Below are 18671 nucleotides of genomic sequence, written 5' to 3' on the forward strand. Positions count from 1 at the left end.
TAATCGTTTAATTTGGTATCACGATCCACACCCCCACCCCAACCCCCCCCCCAAACAGGTATCATGGCAGAGAAACTGGCTTCCAAAATATTATGAGAGAGCATGGGAGAATTTCCCAAGCAAACTTCCTGTTTATTAGGAATTCTTGATTTGATGGAACTACGCCAAAGTGCAGTAATGAACATACCACCCAAAATACTCAGGTATGAAAGTTCAATTATAAAGCTATCTCATTAACACAAAGTTCAAAGAGGTATATGCCTTGTTCTCAGATACATTTCACTTTCCTGGTCCGAGAGGCATCAGCTAATCATAAAACTTGGCCTTTTATCCAGAACTTACATTTAGACTACTGTAAAGCATTAAATCGACAAACAAAAGCAATCATAACTAAAAATTGTGTAAACACAATCTTGTTCCCAAGGCATATTTTAAAACCACAAATTTTTCTCAAGAAAATTATCTTGCATGCATGTTTGTGGATTTTTGGTTATCCTGATATTTTAAGCATTGTGTTTTCAATAAATTAATATTCTGACATACAAGACAAACATATTATTCTCACTCAGAGAACTCTGACATACACAAGTTGCAACGCTGACATACAGAAGATGCAGTTCTTGTCTTGAGAACAAACGAACAGCTTTACCCTGCAAACAAATTAGTTAATCAAAAACAGTGCAAAAATTTTACATGCCTCGCCTGCGAATAGGTTTATAAAGTACAACAGTCACAAACTTTGAACGGAACCGATGTGTAAACCCAAGTGCTACCACCGAACGGGTATTTTCTGCATTTCCAATATAAAGATGGTTCAATATCACATTCTGTGGATGAGGCAAACTACCAGATGCATCTGTATTGGCAGCAGAATTTAACAAACTGTGATGCAAATGTGGAGGAACTGTAGGTGGCTCCTTTGCCTCATCTTCATTTCCAGGGAAAGAATTACTGTAACTGGAATCTGGAGACTTTGGAGTGTCAAAACCATCAACATCTATGCCTTCTTGTGTATTAATCTGCAAAATATGTAATCAATCAGAATAAGCAAGGAAACAAGAAATTATTCAAATATCCTCATGTATCAGCATCTCATGTAATCTAAAACTAGGATCTGATAAGAAAAATTGTACCATATGTTGACAAGTCATCTGAAAATATATATGTAGGCACATCATCTCAAAAGCAATCGCATTAAAAAAGATTGGACGTATAGTAGCTTACATAGTTGTCCATGTTGCTTGGATTCTCCATTTCCTCAGAAGTTAATTGTAACCGAAAGTCCCATTGACAAGAAAGATTCTCAACTAAATTGTATTTTAAGTCCAGAGATTTGTCATTCCCTTTTTATAAGTCGACAGAAATACCTGCAATATAAATATCATCACAATCAGAAACTTCATTATTTACACGAGTGCAATAACTTACAACTACATCATCACAATCAGAAACTTCATTATTAATATTTACAGAAGTACAATAACTTACAACGACATCATCACAATCAGAAACTTCATTATTAATATTTACAGAAGTGCAACCTTAAAGCTTACAACAAAATATAAGGCAAGCAAAGAATAAATGATTCATTTGCGTGTCCTATACTGCTAATTTATTTCAAACCTATTTTTATTCCTCCTTGTAACTGTGTATTTTTATATACCTAATGGCAGTATATATTTACACGTCATCTTTTTACCAGATTGGAATATTTAATAATAAATTGGCAAAAATATACTGAGAGATAGCTTATGGGTATCATCACTTTAGTACATTATTTACTATTTTCCACATCTAAGCTATTTGAATATATTATCAGGAAACTGTCATAGAATAATTTGACTTCAGTGGCTGCTACAAATTCATTAAAATATCAACTGAGCAAAATATAAGTTACTGACAATTACTCAAGATTTTCACTTCAATACTAGATAACATTAGTTACTATTTCGGGCCCAGATTTTCAAAAACAGCAAATAAATACATGCAAATACTTTCCAATAATTGATAGTGACAGTGCAGATTTTTTATTTCTTGTATGGCCCAACTAAGAAGATTTGGAAAGCATTGTCACACGGTCAAATGTGTTAATGAGGTTCTAAACACTTCAAAAGGGTAGCAACCTTCTTCATGTCAAGAAGAGTTTCTCATTAATTAAGCAGTATATCATTTGAATTATACCCCTACATTCATTCCTCTCTCTTGATTTAAGTATCGCTTCTGAAACATATTTAATCTTTTATAATAACATATATCATGTTTTTTATATGCATTTATCATTTGAATTATACCCCTTCATTCATTTATCTCTGTTGATTTCAGCATCACTTCTGAAACATATTTGATCATTTATACTAATAGATATCATATATTTTTTTATATGTATTTATCATTCTAAGAACTCAGGTACCTTTCATGTATGTGTTGATGGTGTTTTTATGCACTATGCAACACAGAATAAAATACTAAGTATTCTATCCTCTCTTGAACAAAATCTCCCTGAATGCTAAGCTGTGTGATCAAATGGGACGACTCCAAGGTTCCGAATGTCAGGGCTTGACGTGCTCTTGGATAGACTTAGTGTTTCATGTGATATTGTTGATAAAAAAAAAAAAAAAAAGAGATAGGGTTTAGAAAGCTATTCTAACTCTAAGAATGCAAGAGACTACGAATGACTTAGTGAAACTCAACCATGCTTTGTTTTGCCATACAAGGAACAACTAGGCAAAGCCGGTGCGATCTTCTAAGGAAAGCAAAATGATATTCAAATTACTACCAACAACATAGACACCATCAATGTAATGCATATCAATGAGTGAGTAGCAATGAAAGTTAAGCTAATATAGAGAGTGCAGTTGACCACGCAAGGTACTTTACAATCAGCAAAATACTAGTAGTATGAACATATGAATTTCACCACTAATCATCCACAATAACTTCCATCGATCTAATTAACATTAAAACAAATGAGAAGTAGAGACCATGCAAACTGTTGAATCAACACAAGAAATTCACCATATCTTCAATGAAAATAATGTGTTTCTTGCAACAAAGTCTTGGCAACAATCTCCTTTTCTCCTACTCTACTCTAACTATCTGGCTATTATCTATTGATCAACTAATAATTATTAGCCTTTACAGATGAGGAGACTAAGCCTTATATAGGGAGCTCATTACATTTCAATGGTTCAGATTGAATCTCAAATCAATGGCCAAGATCTTACAACCTAATTAGGGTTTGTTACAACAAACTCTCTCTTAACCAATGAAATAATTACATTGATTTGGACATATGTCCTTCATTGAATGTCTAACCAATAGGAAATGAGGTTAGGTATGTTGAACAAACTTCACTGCAATGCCATGTGTCAATTGCTCCACCTCTTGATGAATCAGGTTCAATGCATTTGGATATGCTGACGTGGAAGTAACTTGATTGGCTTGAATGTGAATAGGATGCCACCTCAACCTCTTCTGAAACTATCTCCATTCCTTGATCACATTCAATCTTCTTTACTCTAACTTGGAAATTTTCCTCCTTGTGATGCATTCACAATTTCAACCTTTGAATCACTAAGTACTTCCTTCCTTAACCTTCTTTGATCTTGAAATTCTTTGATGTAATTCCTGACGTCATGCATGGAATCCTTTGTTTGTTGAAATTCCTATGATGCTTCCTCCTTTTGATTGAGGTTACGATGATCTTTACATGGAGCAATGTTGCCTTATACCTCTTGCATCCTTGCCATACTTGTAAAGCAATTAGAACTTCAAACACTTGGTGATTCCTTTGGAATGTTCTTGAAATTGTGTCGAAAGGTCTTTCATCTCTTAGAATACGTGTGAAGTCTACTTCATGTTTGGGGTAGTCTCCTCTTCACCTTTGAAACTCTTGAACTCACATGCCTTGAATTGTCATCGTGCATCCTCATTGAAGTCCTCTTCTTGCACCTTTGTGGTTGTAATGATGTCGATTCTTGACTTCCTTATTGCAATGTAGATCTTGTGTTCACCTTGAATTGCTCACCATCTACATGATTGAGTTCTTCTCCCCAGTTCGCCATCACTTCATGTATCCTTTCATGTACTAAACCTCGAAAAGAACATATTTGGAATCAAGAACAAAATAAAACTCAAAACTTATATATGAAATAACATTAACCACTTCATCAATCCTGTTTCACAAACTCTTCCCAATCTGAAAATGAAAATTTTACTGACAACATTAAATTTAGGGCCTGCAAATGGGATTCTGTAGGTCTGATTCTTCCTTTTTTTTAAGTCTGATTTTGATATGTTTTTCCCTAGATGACGAATTGAGGTCTGAGTTGAGGTTTGCTATGTCTAATTTTGCATGCAAATAACATGATTCCTTTCTACCATTCACCTTACTTAAGACTTGATCTTCTTTTGACAATGACTCACTTCTGATTTTGATCTGGGTTTTGCTTGTGATTCTGATTTCAATTTCGTCCCAATCTGGTCTGGAATTCACTCCTCCATTTCTGAAATTGATTTTCCCTCTTTGGAGTCTGCTTCTCTTTGTTTTCAATCTGCTGCTCTGCCCAAACTTGTTCTGATCTGCATTTGACCTGCTCTTGAACTCACTTGGAAATGGTTTGATTCACCTTGTTTCATTTTCAATGACATTGAACTTGCAATCTTATCTCTGCTGTAGGTTGTTTTCAACTGCACTGGGAATGGCTTCCTTTCCTTTCTGTTCTGCCTTACATCTTCTACGAATTAACAAAGGACCCTGATCCTTCCTTTATATGTTCTCATGCTACACTTACTGTAGGGGTTTGCCTTGCCTTTTGTTTGATTTTATTAAAGTATTTCCCCTCCTTTCCAAGTTTGAATTTGATGCACCATCTATACAAGGTCGGCTGTGTTTAAACTCAATTTATTTAAAGTTTTCATGAAAATATTTTAATCATTTATTAAGTCGGCTGTCATGTTAATGCACCATTGGAGTAGTAAAAATAAAAGCCAAGGTCACTCATATCAAAACGCAATTCAATTCTGATTATTCACTTGCTCTGCTCTGCGAATTAGGAAGAATTCTCCCTGCTGCAAATTTGTTAAGTCTCTCTTCTCTTTGATGCGAATTTTAGAAGATCAAATTGCAATTTGCTTTGAAGCAATGTTCTCCCTCCCTTCATCTTATATGCTTCATCCCCAATTGTTGCATCCTTTCACTTCCAAATAAGGCTGACTTGGCTTTTTTTTTTAAATCGCACTCCTTCACCCTTCTTCCAGCTGACTTAGAACAAACATTTGATTAAATTTGCCTTTCCTTTAATCCTTCAATAAAATCGGTATTGCTTAGGATTGCCTTCAATATATATTTAATAAAATTGCATTCCTTATTTAGTCCACCAAATAGGTCATTTCCAGCTTGCAGAGGCATTTAATTCCTTGTTTATGATGGCTGATTGGCCATACCTTCCACATTTGTGGAGGTTAATTTTCTCCACCTTTTGCAATTTGATCCTTAAGTGGGGTGATTTTGCCTTTTGTCTTCCATGTTTGGGAGAGTTTGATCCGCACCTCTTCACATTTTGGAGGGTTAACATTTTACTCAAGCAATTTTTTACTTCCTCGTTTACTTAAGTTGATGCACATCTCTTCCATGTCTTTGAGGCTTAAAATTTTACTTAAGCATTTTTTTAGCTTTCTCATCAACCTAAGTTGTTGTGCAAGCCTTCCTTATTAACTTAAGTTGATGCGCAGGTCCTCTTGCTTGATATTGGAGGTTAAATTTTTTTCTTGAACTTGAGGGTTGATTGATCCTTCAAACTTAATATTTTTCACCCTCTAAAGTTTATTGACTTCCTTGTTTGGAGAGGTTAGAGTGCACCTCCTTCCTTGTTTGTGGAGCTTGATCCGCATCCTCTTCCATGTTTGTGGAGGTAAATTGCTCAAGTCCATTGCATTAGAATTTTGCTCTCTCCTAAAGATGAAAATTGAAATGCACAAAAGAGATCTTGTTACCTTAATTTGCAAGGAAGATTTTATTCCTTCAAAATTGACTCTTCCTGGCAACCTTGGCAATTCTTTTAACATATTGACATTATTGACAACTTACAACCTCAAGCAATTTTGCAACAGGACCTCAACCTGATATCTCTTATTCACTAGCAAAGGTTAATGACTAAAGAAAATATTGCCAAGCTAAGCAAACTAAGACACCTAATCTAAGCAAAAATTGGGGGGTCCCCATTTGCAATGGAGCGATGTGTGAAAACGTCACAACAGTATGCTATTATGGCTTTTGAAATTTTCTCAAAAAATCTCCTCAAAGAAGGGCTCACTGCATAAGACTCGATTCCATAGAAGAAATTACATCTTACGTCTTTCATCTTCCACCTTTTTAGGAGGGCAATATCTTGAGATAGTTGTCCTCAACTATAAGGTCTCCAAATACCTGTTTTTTTTAAAATCAACTTTAGTCCCCACTTTTTGTTTAAATTTAACTGCTAAATAAGTATTAAATAAGTATTCAAATGCTGCTAATTTACAATCGTCTCCTGCAATCACCTATACACCTAATTTCATAAATGTCTTGAATAAATTTCCAATAAGAGAAAAAACATGGGCAAGATAAAAAATGGTTATTACATCAAAAGAGAGATTTTCTGTTTCAAAATGTACTTAGTACCAAAAAAGGAGTGCTGACTAGATGCTTTATCAAATACCTGTAGTTCTATAGGGCAAAATCAACACTTTGTTCCCCTGCTATGTCACATTGTATAATGTGATAATTACAATGCGATTTGCCCTGAATGTGTATTCATGGATACATGTATCATAGTTTATTTTTTAATATATCATGGTTTATGTTTGTGTTTAATATTCAATGGAAGTCATGTGATCCTTAAGATTGAAACCTTACAAGCAGGTATCAAAACCTATTGTGAAATCAAACCTCTAATTTTTAACAGTTTCAACCTTTCAGCTCTTTAGCAAGAAAATTCATTTACAACTATCTACCCATAATTCCAAGCATATTTAGAAAAGTTCTGAGATGGCATAAATATTTCTGTATTTAAATAACTGTAGAAAATTGAGAATCTTCAAATATTAGTATCATAAGAAAAGATGCTATAAAAACCAAAGTATCTAAGACAATATCTAGAGCCTATAATTGTTAGTGCGACTAAAATTCATGTGACATCTTTTCATAAATGAGCTGCCATATGTTTTATAAAAGTCCAACCAACATACACCATGCTTTATAGTTGTCACTTAACAACTAGAAAGTATGATCCACGGGGTTGGATCGCAACCCCTTGATCTCCTACACTCTAACAGCATTTCCTGATAAGGAATTATCATGGGCAACTATCCTGCTGGGCCGCAGCTCACCACCACAAAAAAAATAGAAAATGAATATTAAAATTATAATATTAAAGACATGGATTTCAGGAACGATGGCGGAGAGGAAGAATGCCGTCTGCAGGCTGTGGCTTGCATGACAGGCCTGCAACCTTGCATGCGGCCAGTAGCGGCAGATCGGTGCTCGGGGGGTGTGACAGTGTGAAGGGTGTGCGGGTAGCTTTTGGGGTGCCGGCTTGGGTTTGTGGCTGGTTTTTATTTTCCTGTCTGAGTTCTCTGGTTTGCTGTTCGTCTGTATTTGTCTTCGTTTTTGGTGTGTGGGATTTTGTGTGCAGTGTTGGGTGCTTAAGTGATTTTTTGATTGTTCTTTTTCTATGGCTTTGCCACTAGGGGAGCCATCAGGAGTTAAATCTCCCATGGATTTTCGTGAGGCACATGACGTTTCTCCCTTGAATCCTAAAACAAAGTTTTTTAACAATAGCTTATTCGTGAAGGGAACAAATGATGGAGATTTTGTGCCGTCAAGAGGTTCTTAGATCCCGAAGGTTAATGGATGCCTTGAGCGGTCCAAGGAAAGACCTGTTTTGGTGATCCAGCCTGAGTCCATTGCCGAGGACATTGAATATTTTTCAAAGCATGCATTGCTTTGTAAATTCATGGGGATGAGGGTTTCACTGCAATTTGCAGATTTGTGCACGTGGAGGACTTGGTTTCCTGAAGGGGAAATGGAAATCATGTTGTTGGCTAACAACTACTTCATGGTGGTTTTCAACTGCATGGCAGATCGGAACAAAGTTTTCGAGGGGGGTCCTTACTTCCACAACCAGGTGGGTCTTTTCATGAAACCTTGGCACGTAGGCTTCAATCCATCGAAGGAGTTGCCGAATAGTGTCCCTGTTTGGGTGCGCCTTCCTCGCTTTCCTATTGAATGTTGGCACAATGATATCATGCATAATGTGGCTGTGTTGTTGGAGAAACCAGTGGGTGCTTCTCAACAAATGAGGGACAGAAAGGTAATGACTTATGTGTGCATTTGTGTCGAAATTGATTTAAATAACCCTCTTCCAGATTCCTTGGAAATTCGGGCGGGCTCATATTCTTGGATTCAGCAGTTGGACTATGAAACATTGTCATTTCGTTGCCATCTCTGCCATGAATATGGGCACCTACAGAGAAGATGCCCAAGAGCTAAACCTCATAAATGATCATTTTATCTTGGAATGTAAGGGGCTTGAACAGTGGCCCTCAACAAAAAGTTGTTCAAGATTTGGTAAGAATTCATTCTCCTGGTGTTCTTTTCCTACAGGAGACTAAATTGTCTGTTGAGAGCATGGTTGGTTTGTTACCAGAGCTTTGGAGTCATGGCGATTGTTAACGTATTGGGGCCCATGGTTCTGCTGGGGGTTTGGCTTGTTTGTGGAACCCTTTGAAGAGTTGCCCTCTTTGGTGGTTATTGTTGACGTGGCTAAAGTCGCATCACTGCAACTCTATCTGGCCAACACAAAATAGAATGATCTCACCGAGTATCCTATCCTCTCTTGTATAAGGAAGCCCTAATGCTGTTTTAGTTGATCAAAGGGGACAACCTCAAGGTTCCAAATGTCAGTTCTTGACTGCGAGATAACTCGGTGACTGATGTGTTTTGCTGGGAGCACAAGGGGACTTACGTTTTGCAACAAGCTAGTCTGCATTTTAAGATTGCGAAACAAAAGCAAAAGGGAAGGGTTAAGAGACCTAAACTTAACAAGGTTGGTATGCGGGTAGACGGATTCAACATAACCAATCCCTGCTTGGCCAGAATATCTCACAACCTCGCAGGAACAGTGCAATCTTCAAGGGGACTTGGAAGATTTTCAGACTGCAGGAGAATGGCTAAGCACCCAATTATGATGCAGCTCAGATGGACACCTGCAATTGAACTAAACACAATTAAAGGCTCAGGCTAACCATACACAAGGATACACAATCAGCATTTACTCAATGGTATGAGCCTGAATCCATCAAATACCTGCACACCCAAAAGAAAGATCTATCTAAATTGCTGAAAGAAACCATGCACACAAACTAAAACCAAGATGATAAACACCAAATCAATGTCCATTATATTGATTCCAGCTGCCTATTACAACAATTTCTGCAACATCTCTATGCTACTAGTAAAATTTAACCTTCTACAATCTAGCCTATTCTAACTGCCTAAAAATCTAACAATAATCTAACCCTTTACAAAGAGAGGCATCTTGCCTTTTATAGAATTTACAATTCGAACCGATGGCTAGGATTGACTACATCCAAGGGCTACAATCTGCCCTCCAGAAGCATGGCAGCCTTAACCCATGCCCACTCAATTCCCAGTTATCCTTTCAACCACCATCTCAACTACCTACCACCGTTTGGCTTCAATTTAGTCAATTTGGCAGTTAGAGATAATTGAACACAACTGACCTGTGTCCCACTTTGTTTCAAAATATCTTGAGCGGGACCCACAAGCAACCTTACATTAAACAATTTCAGTTTTTTTTTTTAGAAACTGAACTTCTGGAATTAAATCCAGCAGTGTATTCTTCTGAGGATGCACATTTGAGGTGCTCCTGCGTGTTCTTTGGTCTTTGGTCTCGGTGGTGAACTTCAACTTGTCGTCCATCGGCGCGCTTCCCAATGCTTGGTTTTGATCTCCTGTTCCTACATCTTCTTCTCCATCTTCCAACGCCTGGCTTTGATCTTGTGTTAAGTTGTCACTTTAGCTCCTCGGTGTCATTTTCTTGCAAACAATGAATTCCACTTTAATAATCATTTTAAAAAATTAAAGAAATTAAACAATCATATTAAATTTTACACAATGTCAGGCTTCTTCGTTTTAAACGCCTAATCCTTTGACATGAAATCGGCTATAGTGGTCAAAATGTGCGATTTTCATCATGTTTCTATTTCTCACAAAATTGATTAAACTGCCAAATTTCCTTTGCCTCCTAATTTGGGCCAATTTTGGGGAATTGCGCGACTTTAGTCTATTTTATTATTTCGGCTCAATGAGGGAGTGTGCGAATCAAATATTTGTGAGATGCTCATTCTTTGGAATTTCGGGCAATTTGAGTGAAATGTGAGAAGTTTGTGAATGCCCTCTAAGTCAAATTCGGCCAAATTAGGCACTTTGAGAGATTTAATTTTTTCTAAGTTATAACGCCTTTCTTGAAATTTCGGGCTGTCAATGCATTTTGTAGGAATTCTTAGACACATTTCCAGCCTAATGATTTTCGGCCTAATTTGGTCTTTTGAGCACGATTTATTTTGACACTTATGTTTTTTTTTTTGCCGCCTCATTCAAATTTTGAGACCTTTAGGCAAGTTGAGAGATGTCACTTTATGATTTACTTTATCTTCTTTGTGAAATTCGAGTCTTATGAGACTTTTGAGAGACTCGATTTACACGCCTTATTTTTCTCCTTTCTCAATTTCAGGTTGGAAAACTAGAATGTGCGATTTTCTTAACCTAGCTCTAGTCATGCGATTCTCACCTCTTAAGTTTTTCAGCCTAAGAAGTCATTTTGTACGATTTGATTCCTGGAGTCTTTTTCGGCCTAAAAGCCGATTTTGTGAGATTTTTAAGCCTTTGAAATTTTCGGCTTAACGAAGACCCCTCTGTGCATTTTGAACTTTTTGGCTAATAAGCTATATTCGCATGATTTAGTCTTTTCGTTTTCGGCTCAAATGGGCCATTTTCGCAAACTTGGAGATCTTGTTTCGGTTTGTTAAGGGTTTATTGGCCTGTCATGGGATTCTGCACGATTTTGAACTTAGACGATTGTCGGGCAAATGACCCCCTTCGTGCGATTTGGATTCATTAGCTATTTTCAGCTACTTTGGCAAAAAACGTGATTTCGCCTTGGGCGACTTTCAAAATATGTCAGAATGCCAACTTTCTCCAAATTTCAGGTGCTCAGGATAAAATGTAAACTCGCCCCTCGGATCTTTTTGCAAGCCAAGGAGAAACTCGACCTTTTAAGCCGATTTGCAAGACTTGGTCTAATTTTCGGCCTTTAAGGATCTTTTGCACGATTTTCATTTTTTCGTTCAAATGCCCTTTCATGGCAATTTCGGGCTAACTGATGATTTTGTGTGATTTTGTAGGTCTTTGTGCTTTTCGGCCATAGAGGCCGATTTGGAAGAAGACTCACGATTTCATCTTTGTCACCTTACTTGGTTTACACAACAAATTTGGGCATTTGGGCTTCTTTGAGTGTCTTTAACTTTATTTAAATGCCCCCCTCTTAATGGATTTCAGGCTTTAGGAGGCATTTGCAGAGGTCGGGTTTGAAAGTGCAATTGTGATCTACTTTTTGCTTAGCTCTCCTTCTCTCTGAGCAGTGGGGGTCCCCTATCATGAACGAGGTGTGTGTGCTATACGCACAACAGTTATCTTCTAGGTCCTCCATCTCATTGGTTGCTTCTAGCCTTGAGACAGGAGAGTCTATCCTTCTTTCTAACATTTATGCTCCTACTAACTTCTTGGGCAAGCAAATTTTGTGGACCCACATAAATTCTATCTGAAGTCTGGTTCCTTGTCTTCCGTGGATTATGGCAGGAGACTTTAATGCTATAATGGAATTGGTTGAGAAACGAGGTGGTATTGTGAGACTGAAGCCTTCTGCTTTCATGCTGTATAAGAACATCTCTGTTTTGAACCTGGTGGATGTCAAGACTAATACTGGCCAGTTTACTTGGAATAATTGAAGGACAGGGGAGAAATGTATTGCAAAGAGACTTGACCGCTTTCTGGTTTCCTATTTTGGGTTGGTGGTGGGTGGTCTTCCAGCTCTAAGATATTAGACTGGCGTGGGTCGGATCACTGGCCTATCAAGTTACTGATATCTGCTGCCCGGGTGGCTCATTCTCCTCCATTCAAATTCCAACTTATGTGGTTATGAGAGTCTTCCTTACAGGATCATTTGGCAGAATGGTGGATGTTTGGTAGACCGGCTCATGGCACTGCTATGTATACCTTTGCAAAACTTTTGCAATTTGTTAAGTACCAGCTTAATCGATGGAACCGATAGAGTTTTGGAAATAATTTTCATGCTAAAGTTGCTGCTCAATCCGAGTTAGATAACATCACTAGAGAAATAAGGGATTGTGGTCTAACTAGGCCTTACTTCAGGATGAAGCTAAAGCTCTGAAATCTCTAGAAGAATGGGAACTAAGGGAGGAAATTTATTGGAAACAAAAGGCTCGTGTTGATTGGCTTCAAGAAGGGGACAAAAATGTTGCTTTCTTCTTCAATTCAGTGAAAGCCAGGAGGTATGGTAATGCTATTCCTGTCCTTGTGAATGATAGGGGTGAGTGATATTCTTCTTTACAAGATATCTCAAGGGAGGTTGTTCAGTATTTTGCTTCTTTATTTAGGGAGGATCTATTGAGGAGGCCCAGGTTCTTTCGTGCATTCCCCACTTGGTTACTTGAGATGAATGAGTACCTGATGAGAAATATCTCAATTGAGGAATTGGAGGAGATTATCTTCCATATGAAGAAAGGAAAAGCCCAGGTCCTGATGGCTTTTTAATCGAATTCTTTCAAGAGTTCTAGGATACTATTAAATCAGATCTTTTGAAGGTAGTTCAGGAATCTCAAAGGAATAAGCAAATGCTCAGGGCTTTGAACTCCACCTTTCTCGCCCTCATTCCCAAATGTGATGGTGCAGATAGGTCAGGCCAGTTTCGTCCCATTTCCCTTTGTAATGTTATTTATAAGATCATTTCTAATTTGATTGCGAAAAGGTTGAAAAATTGGCTTAAAGAGCTTATCTCGGAGGAACATAGTGGCTTTGTGGTAGGTCGGCAAATTCTAGATAGTGTGGTTGTTGCTACGGAAACCATTCATTCTATGGCTGCTTCTCGAAATAAGGTTATGTTCATTAAGTTGGATATGGCAAAGGCTTACGACAGAGTTCGTTGGCCCTTTCTTCAAAAAATTCTTGGGGCTTTTGACTTTGCTAAGGAGTGGATTCAGTGGGTTATGAGCTATGTGACTTCTACCTACTTTTCGGTTCTGATAAATGGGGAGCACAATGAATTGTTTGGTGCTTCTCGAGGACTTTGGCAAGAAGATCCCCTATCCCCTTATTTGTTTCTTCTTATGGCGGAGGGTCTTGGGAGATTGGTGAAACATCAAGTCGATTTGGGTCTTCTTCATGGGTGGAGGTGGAGAGATGGTTTGCCTCCGCAATCTCATTTGCAATTTGTGGATGATACAGCTCTGATGGGTTTGGCAACAATTAGGGAAGCTGTTAATTTTCGCAGAGCGCTTGATGTTTATCTTACTGCTTCAGGTCAACTGATTAATGAGGATAAGTCCTCCATATTCTTCGTCAACACTCCAGAAGCTATTCAGCGAAGGATAGCTCATATTTTGAGATTTCGGATAGGGTCCCTTCCCTTGACTTATCTTGGTATTCCAATCTCTTCGGGTAAGCTTCTCAGAGAGTCTTGGCAGCACATTATAAACAAACTTCGGGCAAAGGTTGAGAACTGGACTCATAGGTGGCTATCCTTTGCTGGGCGATTGCAGCTACTCAGATCGGTGGTTTAGGCTCTCCCGCTATATAGAGGTATGCTTCAGGTGGCTCCAATGGGCTTTGTTAGGGAATTGGACTCTCTAGCTAGACAATTCTTATGGGCAGGCAACTTATCTTCATCTAAATGGAGCCTTGTCAGATGGGATATGGTGTGTAGTTCGAAATAGTTTGGTGGTCTTGGTTTCAAGCATTCGGCTTTCCCGAGGATGGCTTTGGTTGCTAAGCTATATTGGAGGTGGTGTGTGGAACGGGATCAGATCTGGGCAAGAATCTTGAATAATAAATATCTTCATGGGATTCTAAAGGAGGAGGTTCCACGCTATCCCCTAGTAGGGAAAGGCTCGGTGATTTGGGGTACTTTGAAAAAGGGGGCTACCTTGATTAAGATTTATTTTGGATATGTAAAAGGGGGGCAGAGGCTCTCTTCTGTTCAGATTCCTGGGATGGATACTCCCCCATTGTTGCTCAATACCCTCATTTGATGACCCCTTGTCAACACTTCCTTGAGGCGGGGTGGTCAAGGGTGAGTGATTTTAAGTCTATGGTCCCTTGTGGGCAATTGGAGGTTGCGAGGTGAAAAACCCCGGGTGAATGGCCGGTGGTTGGTCTGGAGGAGGATTGTGCAGAGCTTCATAGTATTTTATTAGGTAGACTTTGTAGCTCCCTTAAGGACAAGGATGTCCTTGCTTGGTATCCGAATCCTAAAGGGGTTTATACAGTTGCAGATGATTACTAGGAAATGTTGGTTTGCAAACTTAATGGGGGGAGGTCCATTGGTGGAAGTTTGTGTGGAATAAGTTCTCTTGACCAAAGTGTAATTGCTTTGTGTGGACGTTGGCATGGAACAGATACTTGACTTGGGACAATATTCGAAAGCGAGGATTTCATGGCCCTTCCATCTGTGTTTTGTGTGGTGCTGCTGAAGAGGATTCTTCACATTTGTTCTTTCGTTGTCCTTTCTCTTTGTAGATCTGGCACTTCTAGTGGGATGTCTGGAAACATCCTTGTGTTCATGCTATGTCCCTTGTGGAATTCGGGAATAGTTTGGGTAAGCCTCCTACAATGACTTCTTTTCTCCAGATTGTTTGGTGTATTGGGCCTACTTTCATTCTTTGGCAGATATGGTTAGAAAGGAATCGTAGGATTTTTTGGGGGGAGAAATTACTGGTCCAACAAGTGTGGCATAGAGTTATGGGGATGGTCTAGGAAACGGTTGAAGCTAAATGTGAGGTGATGTTCCCACTGGATAGAAAGGATGCAGAAATCACTAACAGGATGGGTTTTCAGGGGTTGTCTCCTAGCTCAGCTTGTGTCAGAAGAGGTAGACGTGCTAAGAAGAGTATTCAAAGGGAGGGCAATTGGCAGCCTCCCCCGGCGAACTTCTTGAAGATTAACACGGATGGTTTTGCTCGTGGTAATCTTGGGCCTGCCGAGATAGGAGGTGTTGGTAGAGATTGTATGGGTGAGGTGGTCTTCTTCTTCTCTATTCATAAAGGGCAGCAGGCTAACAACTTTATGGAGGGTTTAGCAATTCTAGTTGCTTTGGAGCGTGCTTATGGCTTAGGCTGGCGCAAAGTTATCTGTGAATCCCATTCACAGGTTGTTGTGCATTTGTTGGTTAATCAGAAGGTAAATGATGTTAGCTGGCAATCAGCTTGGGTTGTTCAGCAAAATTTACAGATTTGCTAGAGGATGGAGGAGGTGTCTTTTATCCACATTCCACGTGAGTGGAATAGGACTGCTGATTGTTTGGCCAAGTGGGCTTTGGAGAATGCTGATGATTGGAAGATTGAGAAATGGGGGAATCTACCCCCGGTTTATTGTCAAGACTTGGAGAGGATATTAGTGAAGGATAATGGTGGTTTTGGTAGTGGTGGAGGGAGTCACTTGTTTTAGGTGTGGTTGTTGTTCTCTTTAGGAGCCTTTGGTTCCTGCTTTTCTTGTAATGCTGGTTTGTGATTTTCAATAAAGTTTTCACCCCTTTTATTCACATAATATTAAAGACACAAAAAGGAGAAATACAAGTTATAACACTAAATCTGAAGTAATGATAATTAATTTACATGACAAACTGCAAACTGCTATTTTATTCACATACACCATCAACTCACAGTTGACATTGATTTCAGTGTGCAGCTATTGATTCAGCCTAATAAATTCCAAATCTGCATCTACAGGCAGAGGATTGTGAACAAGCACATTCCGTTTGAGCCCATAGCATATACAATATGTCGTTTCAGTTTTTTCTTACCTCACTGTGTGATGTAGGCAGTTGTACTAACAAGTCTATATAATTGCTAGTTAATGCTTCTGGTTTCATTGTGTGATTTTTTGCATCAACGTTTCGGATCACACTCTGATCCATCATCAGGATGTAAGAATGCTAAAGAATTAAAATGATAGACTGTTGCAGATCAATAGAGAATAAATAGAGAAGGAGAGAGGAGAGGCACGGTTGGCAAGGAGAAAGAATTAAAAAACAAAAAAATTGAAGACCGTCAAGAAGAGGAAGAAAAGACATCAAGGATAAAACAACAAGAAGAAGAAAGAAAATAAAAACACACACTAAATCAATAAACAACTAAAAAACAAAAACAAAGAGCTAAGAGGAAATAACAAAGAAATAAAAAGAATAATAAATTAAAAGAAGAATAAGGAAGAAGGAAATAATAATAATAATAATAATAAGGAAAAAAGGAATAAAGAAGAAGGTGATAATAAAAATAATAATGATAATAATAATAATAGTAATAATAAAAAAAATTTAAAATGATAATAGTAATAATGAAAAAAAAAATAACAACAATAACAAAAATAATAATAAAAGAAAGAAAATCATTCATGATACATATTATAATTTAAAATTTATATTTCTAATTTTTAGGTTTTGTATCACTCATGAAAAACATTGGATTATAATTATGTTATTTTTGATTTGCAGTTCTTGATTATTCTATTTATTGGTACAGTAGTTACTTTGGATGTTCCTTGTTTCCTAGGATTTTGAAGAAACTTCAACAGTCCATTTTTTAATGTTCTCACATTTTCCCACTCCCTCAAAATGGAGAGACTTATGGAACATGAAATAGGACAATCCACGATACCTTATTTTACAAGTATTTGAAACAATGTTCAAAATTGAACTAAAGACCAAATTATACGTGTGAATAATGACTTGTGATAGTCAATAAAAGCTAAGGTTGCTTGTCACAGGTCACTGAAACAGTAACATAAGTTGGTATTAAAAGAATAAAACATATTAAAAGAAAGCGCCCTTTCCTCAAAAAATTACTGGAAGTGGATCAATACAAGAGAAAATAAATTAGACTATATAGTTATTAAAAGAAGTATGATGGCAACTAAATCTGCCTTTTGTGTTCCTTATGCAACTGAAGCTGAGTGGCAGGCAAATTCAAGCAGAGCATTTCTATGGCTTCCAAATGTCAAAAATTTCAGGGAACTGGAAAAACAATGCTGCCTTACAAAAATGGAAAATATTTAATCTAAGATTACTTTCCTTGCACAAGAGCATCTTTCTAGTTTGAGATGATAACATACAATACTCTTTTTAAGCAAAGTGATGGTTTTGTAAATGGTGTTACAAAAGGCTATCAGGCAAAAGCAATCCAAACTGGGCATTAGTTCCTTCTTCATAATAGGCCAAAAGTCTTGAAAAATGCCAAGGAGGATGTTGCTCAGGCCCAGGGCTCTGTCCTTATTGATTGAGAAAACAGCAATCATGATTTCACCCTATGCGACGGAAGCAAAATTGCCTGAGTTGGGGAGTCTGAGATGAGAAGAACAATGTTGTCCAGTCACAATTTGTGCTGCTGATCTATCCCGGTCTTCTTGACACGGCACATTTGGAAAAAATTAACCACCACCAAGTGGAAATCTGTTGGGAAAGACACCAATCTACTGTCAACTGAGACAATACATCTTGTTTTCTTCTCATCTTATTATGGTTGATTAATAAAAAATGCAGGAGTTTCTAGATTTCCTCTTTGAGCTGTAGTTCCTAAACCTCAGCCTCTTTTAGGAAACAGTTTCGCAAGTCTCATAAGCAATGAAATTTTGATTGCATGCTTCTTTAATGGTGCCCATTCTTGACTATTAAGGTTAGAAGAGATGATTCATTTCGAAATTGGAACTAGCTGTTAAAAATATTGTTTGTTTTCCACTCTTCTCAGGAAGATACGATGATTCCTTATCATCTGACTCGATAAACAAAATGACGACTCAGTTGGCTTCCACGCACAGCAAATAATTGTCCTCTAATGGCAGATCACAGCTGCATCAAAACTACAACATTGGCTTCCTTTAAATGGAAATACAGGGTTAGCATTCTATCCAACTAAAAGGGGATCAAGAAAGGAGACCCTTTAAGCCCATATATGTTCATTGTAATGGTTGAAGTGTTATGTAGATTGATTGAGAAGAGAATGCAAAGAGGACTGACACATGAGTTGTCTGCAATGACCAGGGGTAAAAAAATCACAAAATTTTATTTTGCTGATGGCATCCTGCTGTTCTCTTCACTAATATCAAGGAAATTAATGTACTTAAGGGGATTCTAGGTAAATTTTAATTAGCTTCATGAGAATTAAAGAAATCAAATCAAATGCTATCCAGCAAGTAGAAAAAAAAATTCTTAACATCTCAGAATTCGGTGCAGGAACTCTTCCTTCAAAGAGATGTTCCATTAGCATGCATCCCCCACAAACAAACCAGACATTTCCAGGACAGGGACGTCGAACTCCAGGGA

The 18671-nt window shown here is 37.9% G+C and overlaps 1 protein-coding gene across 8 annotated transcripts in view; it reads right to left on the minus strand.

Annotated features, from left to right (window-relative positions):
• Positions 1 to 307: 307 nt before the first annotated feature.
• Positions 308 to 18671, minus strand: part of LOC131026846 (SNF1-related protein kinase regulatory subunit beta-3) — a 36937-nt gene continuing 18573 nt past the window's right edge. For all 8 annotated transcript variants that reach the window (XM_057956851.2, XM_057956845.2, XM_057956848.2 and 5 more), the window contains 2 exons: positions 1225 to 1367; positions 308 to 1019 (listed from right to left, as the gene is read on the minus strand). In XM_057956851.2, the coding sequence (XP_057812834.1) occupies positions 690 to 1019; positions 1225 to 1254 (360 nt within the window). In that variant the 5' untranslated portion in view covers positions 1255 to 1367 and the 3' untranslated portion in view covers positions 308 to 689. The remainder of the gene's footprint in view (positions 1020 to 1224; positions 1368 to 18671) is intronic.

This window comes from Cryptomeria japonica, chromosome 1 (genome assembly GCF_030272615.1).
Source record: "Cryptomeria japonica chromosome 1, Sugi_1.0, whole genome shotgun sequence".
Lineage (NCBI taxonomy): Eukaryota > Viridiplantae > Streptophyta > Pinopsida > Cupressales > Cupressaceae > Cryptomeria > Cryptomeria japonica.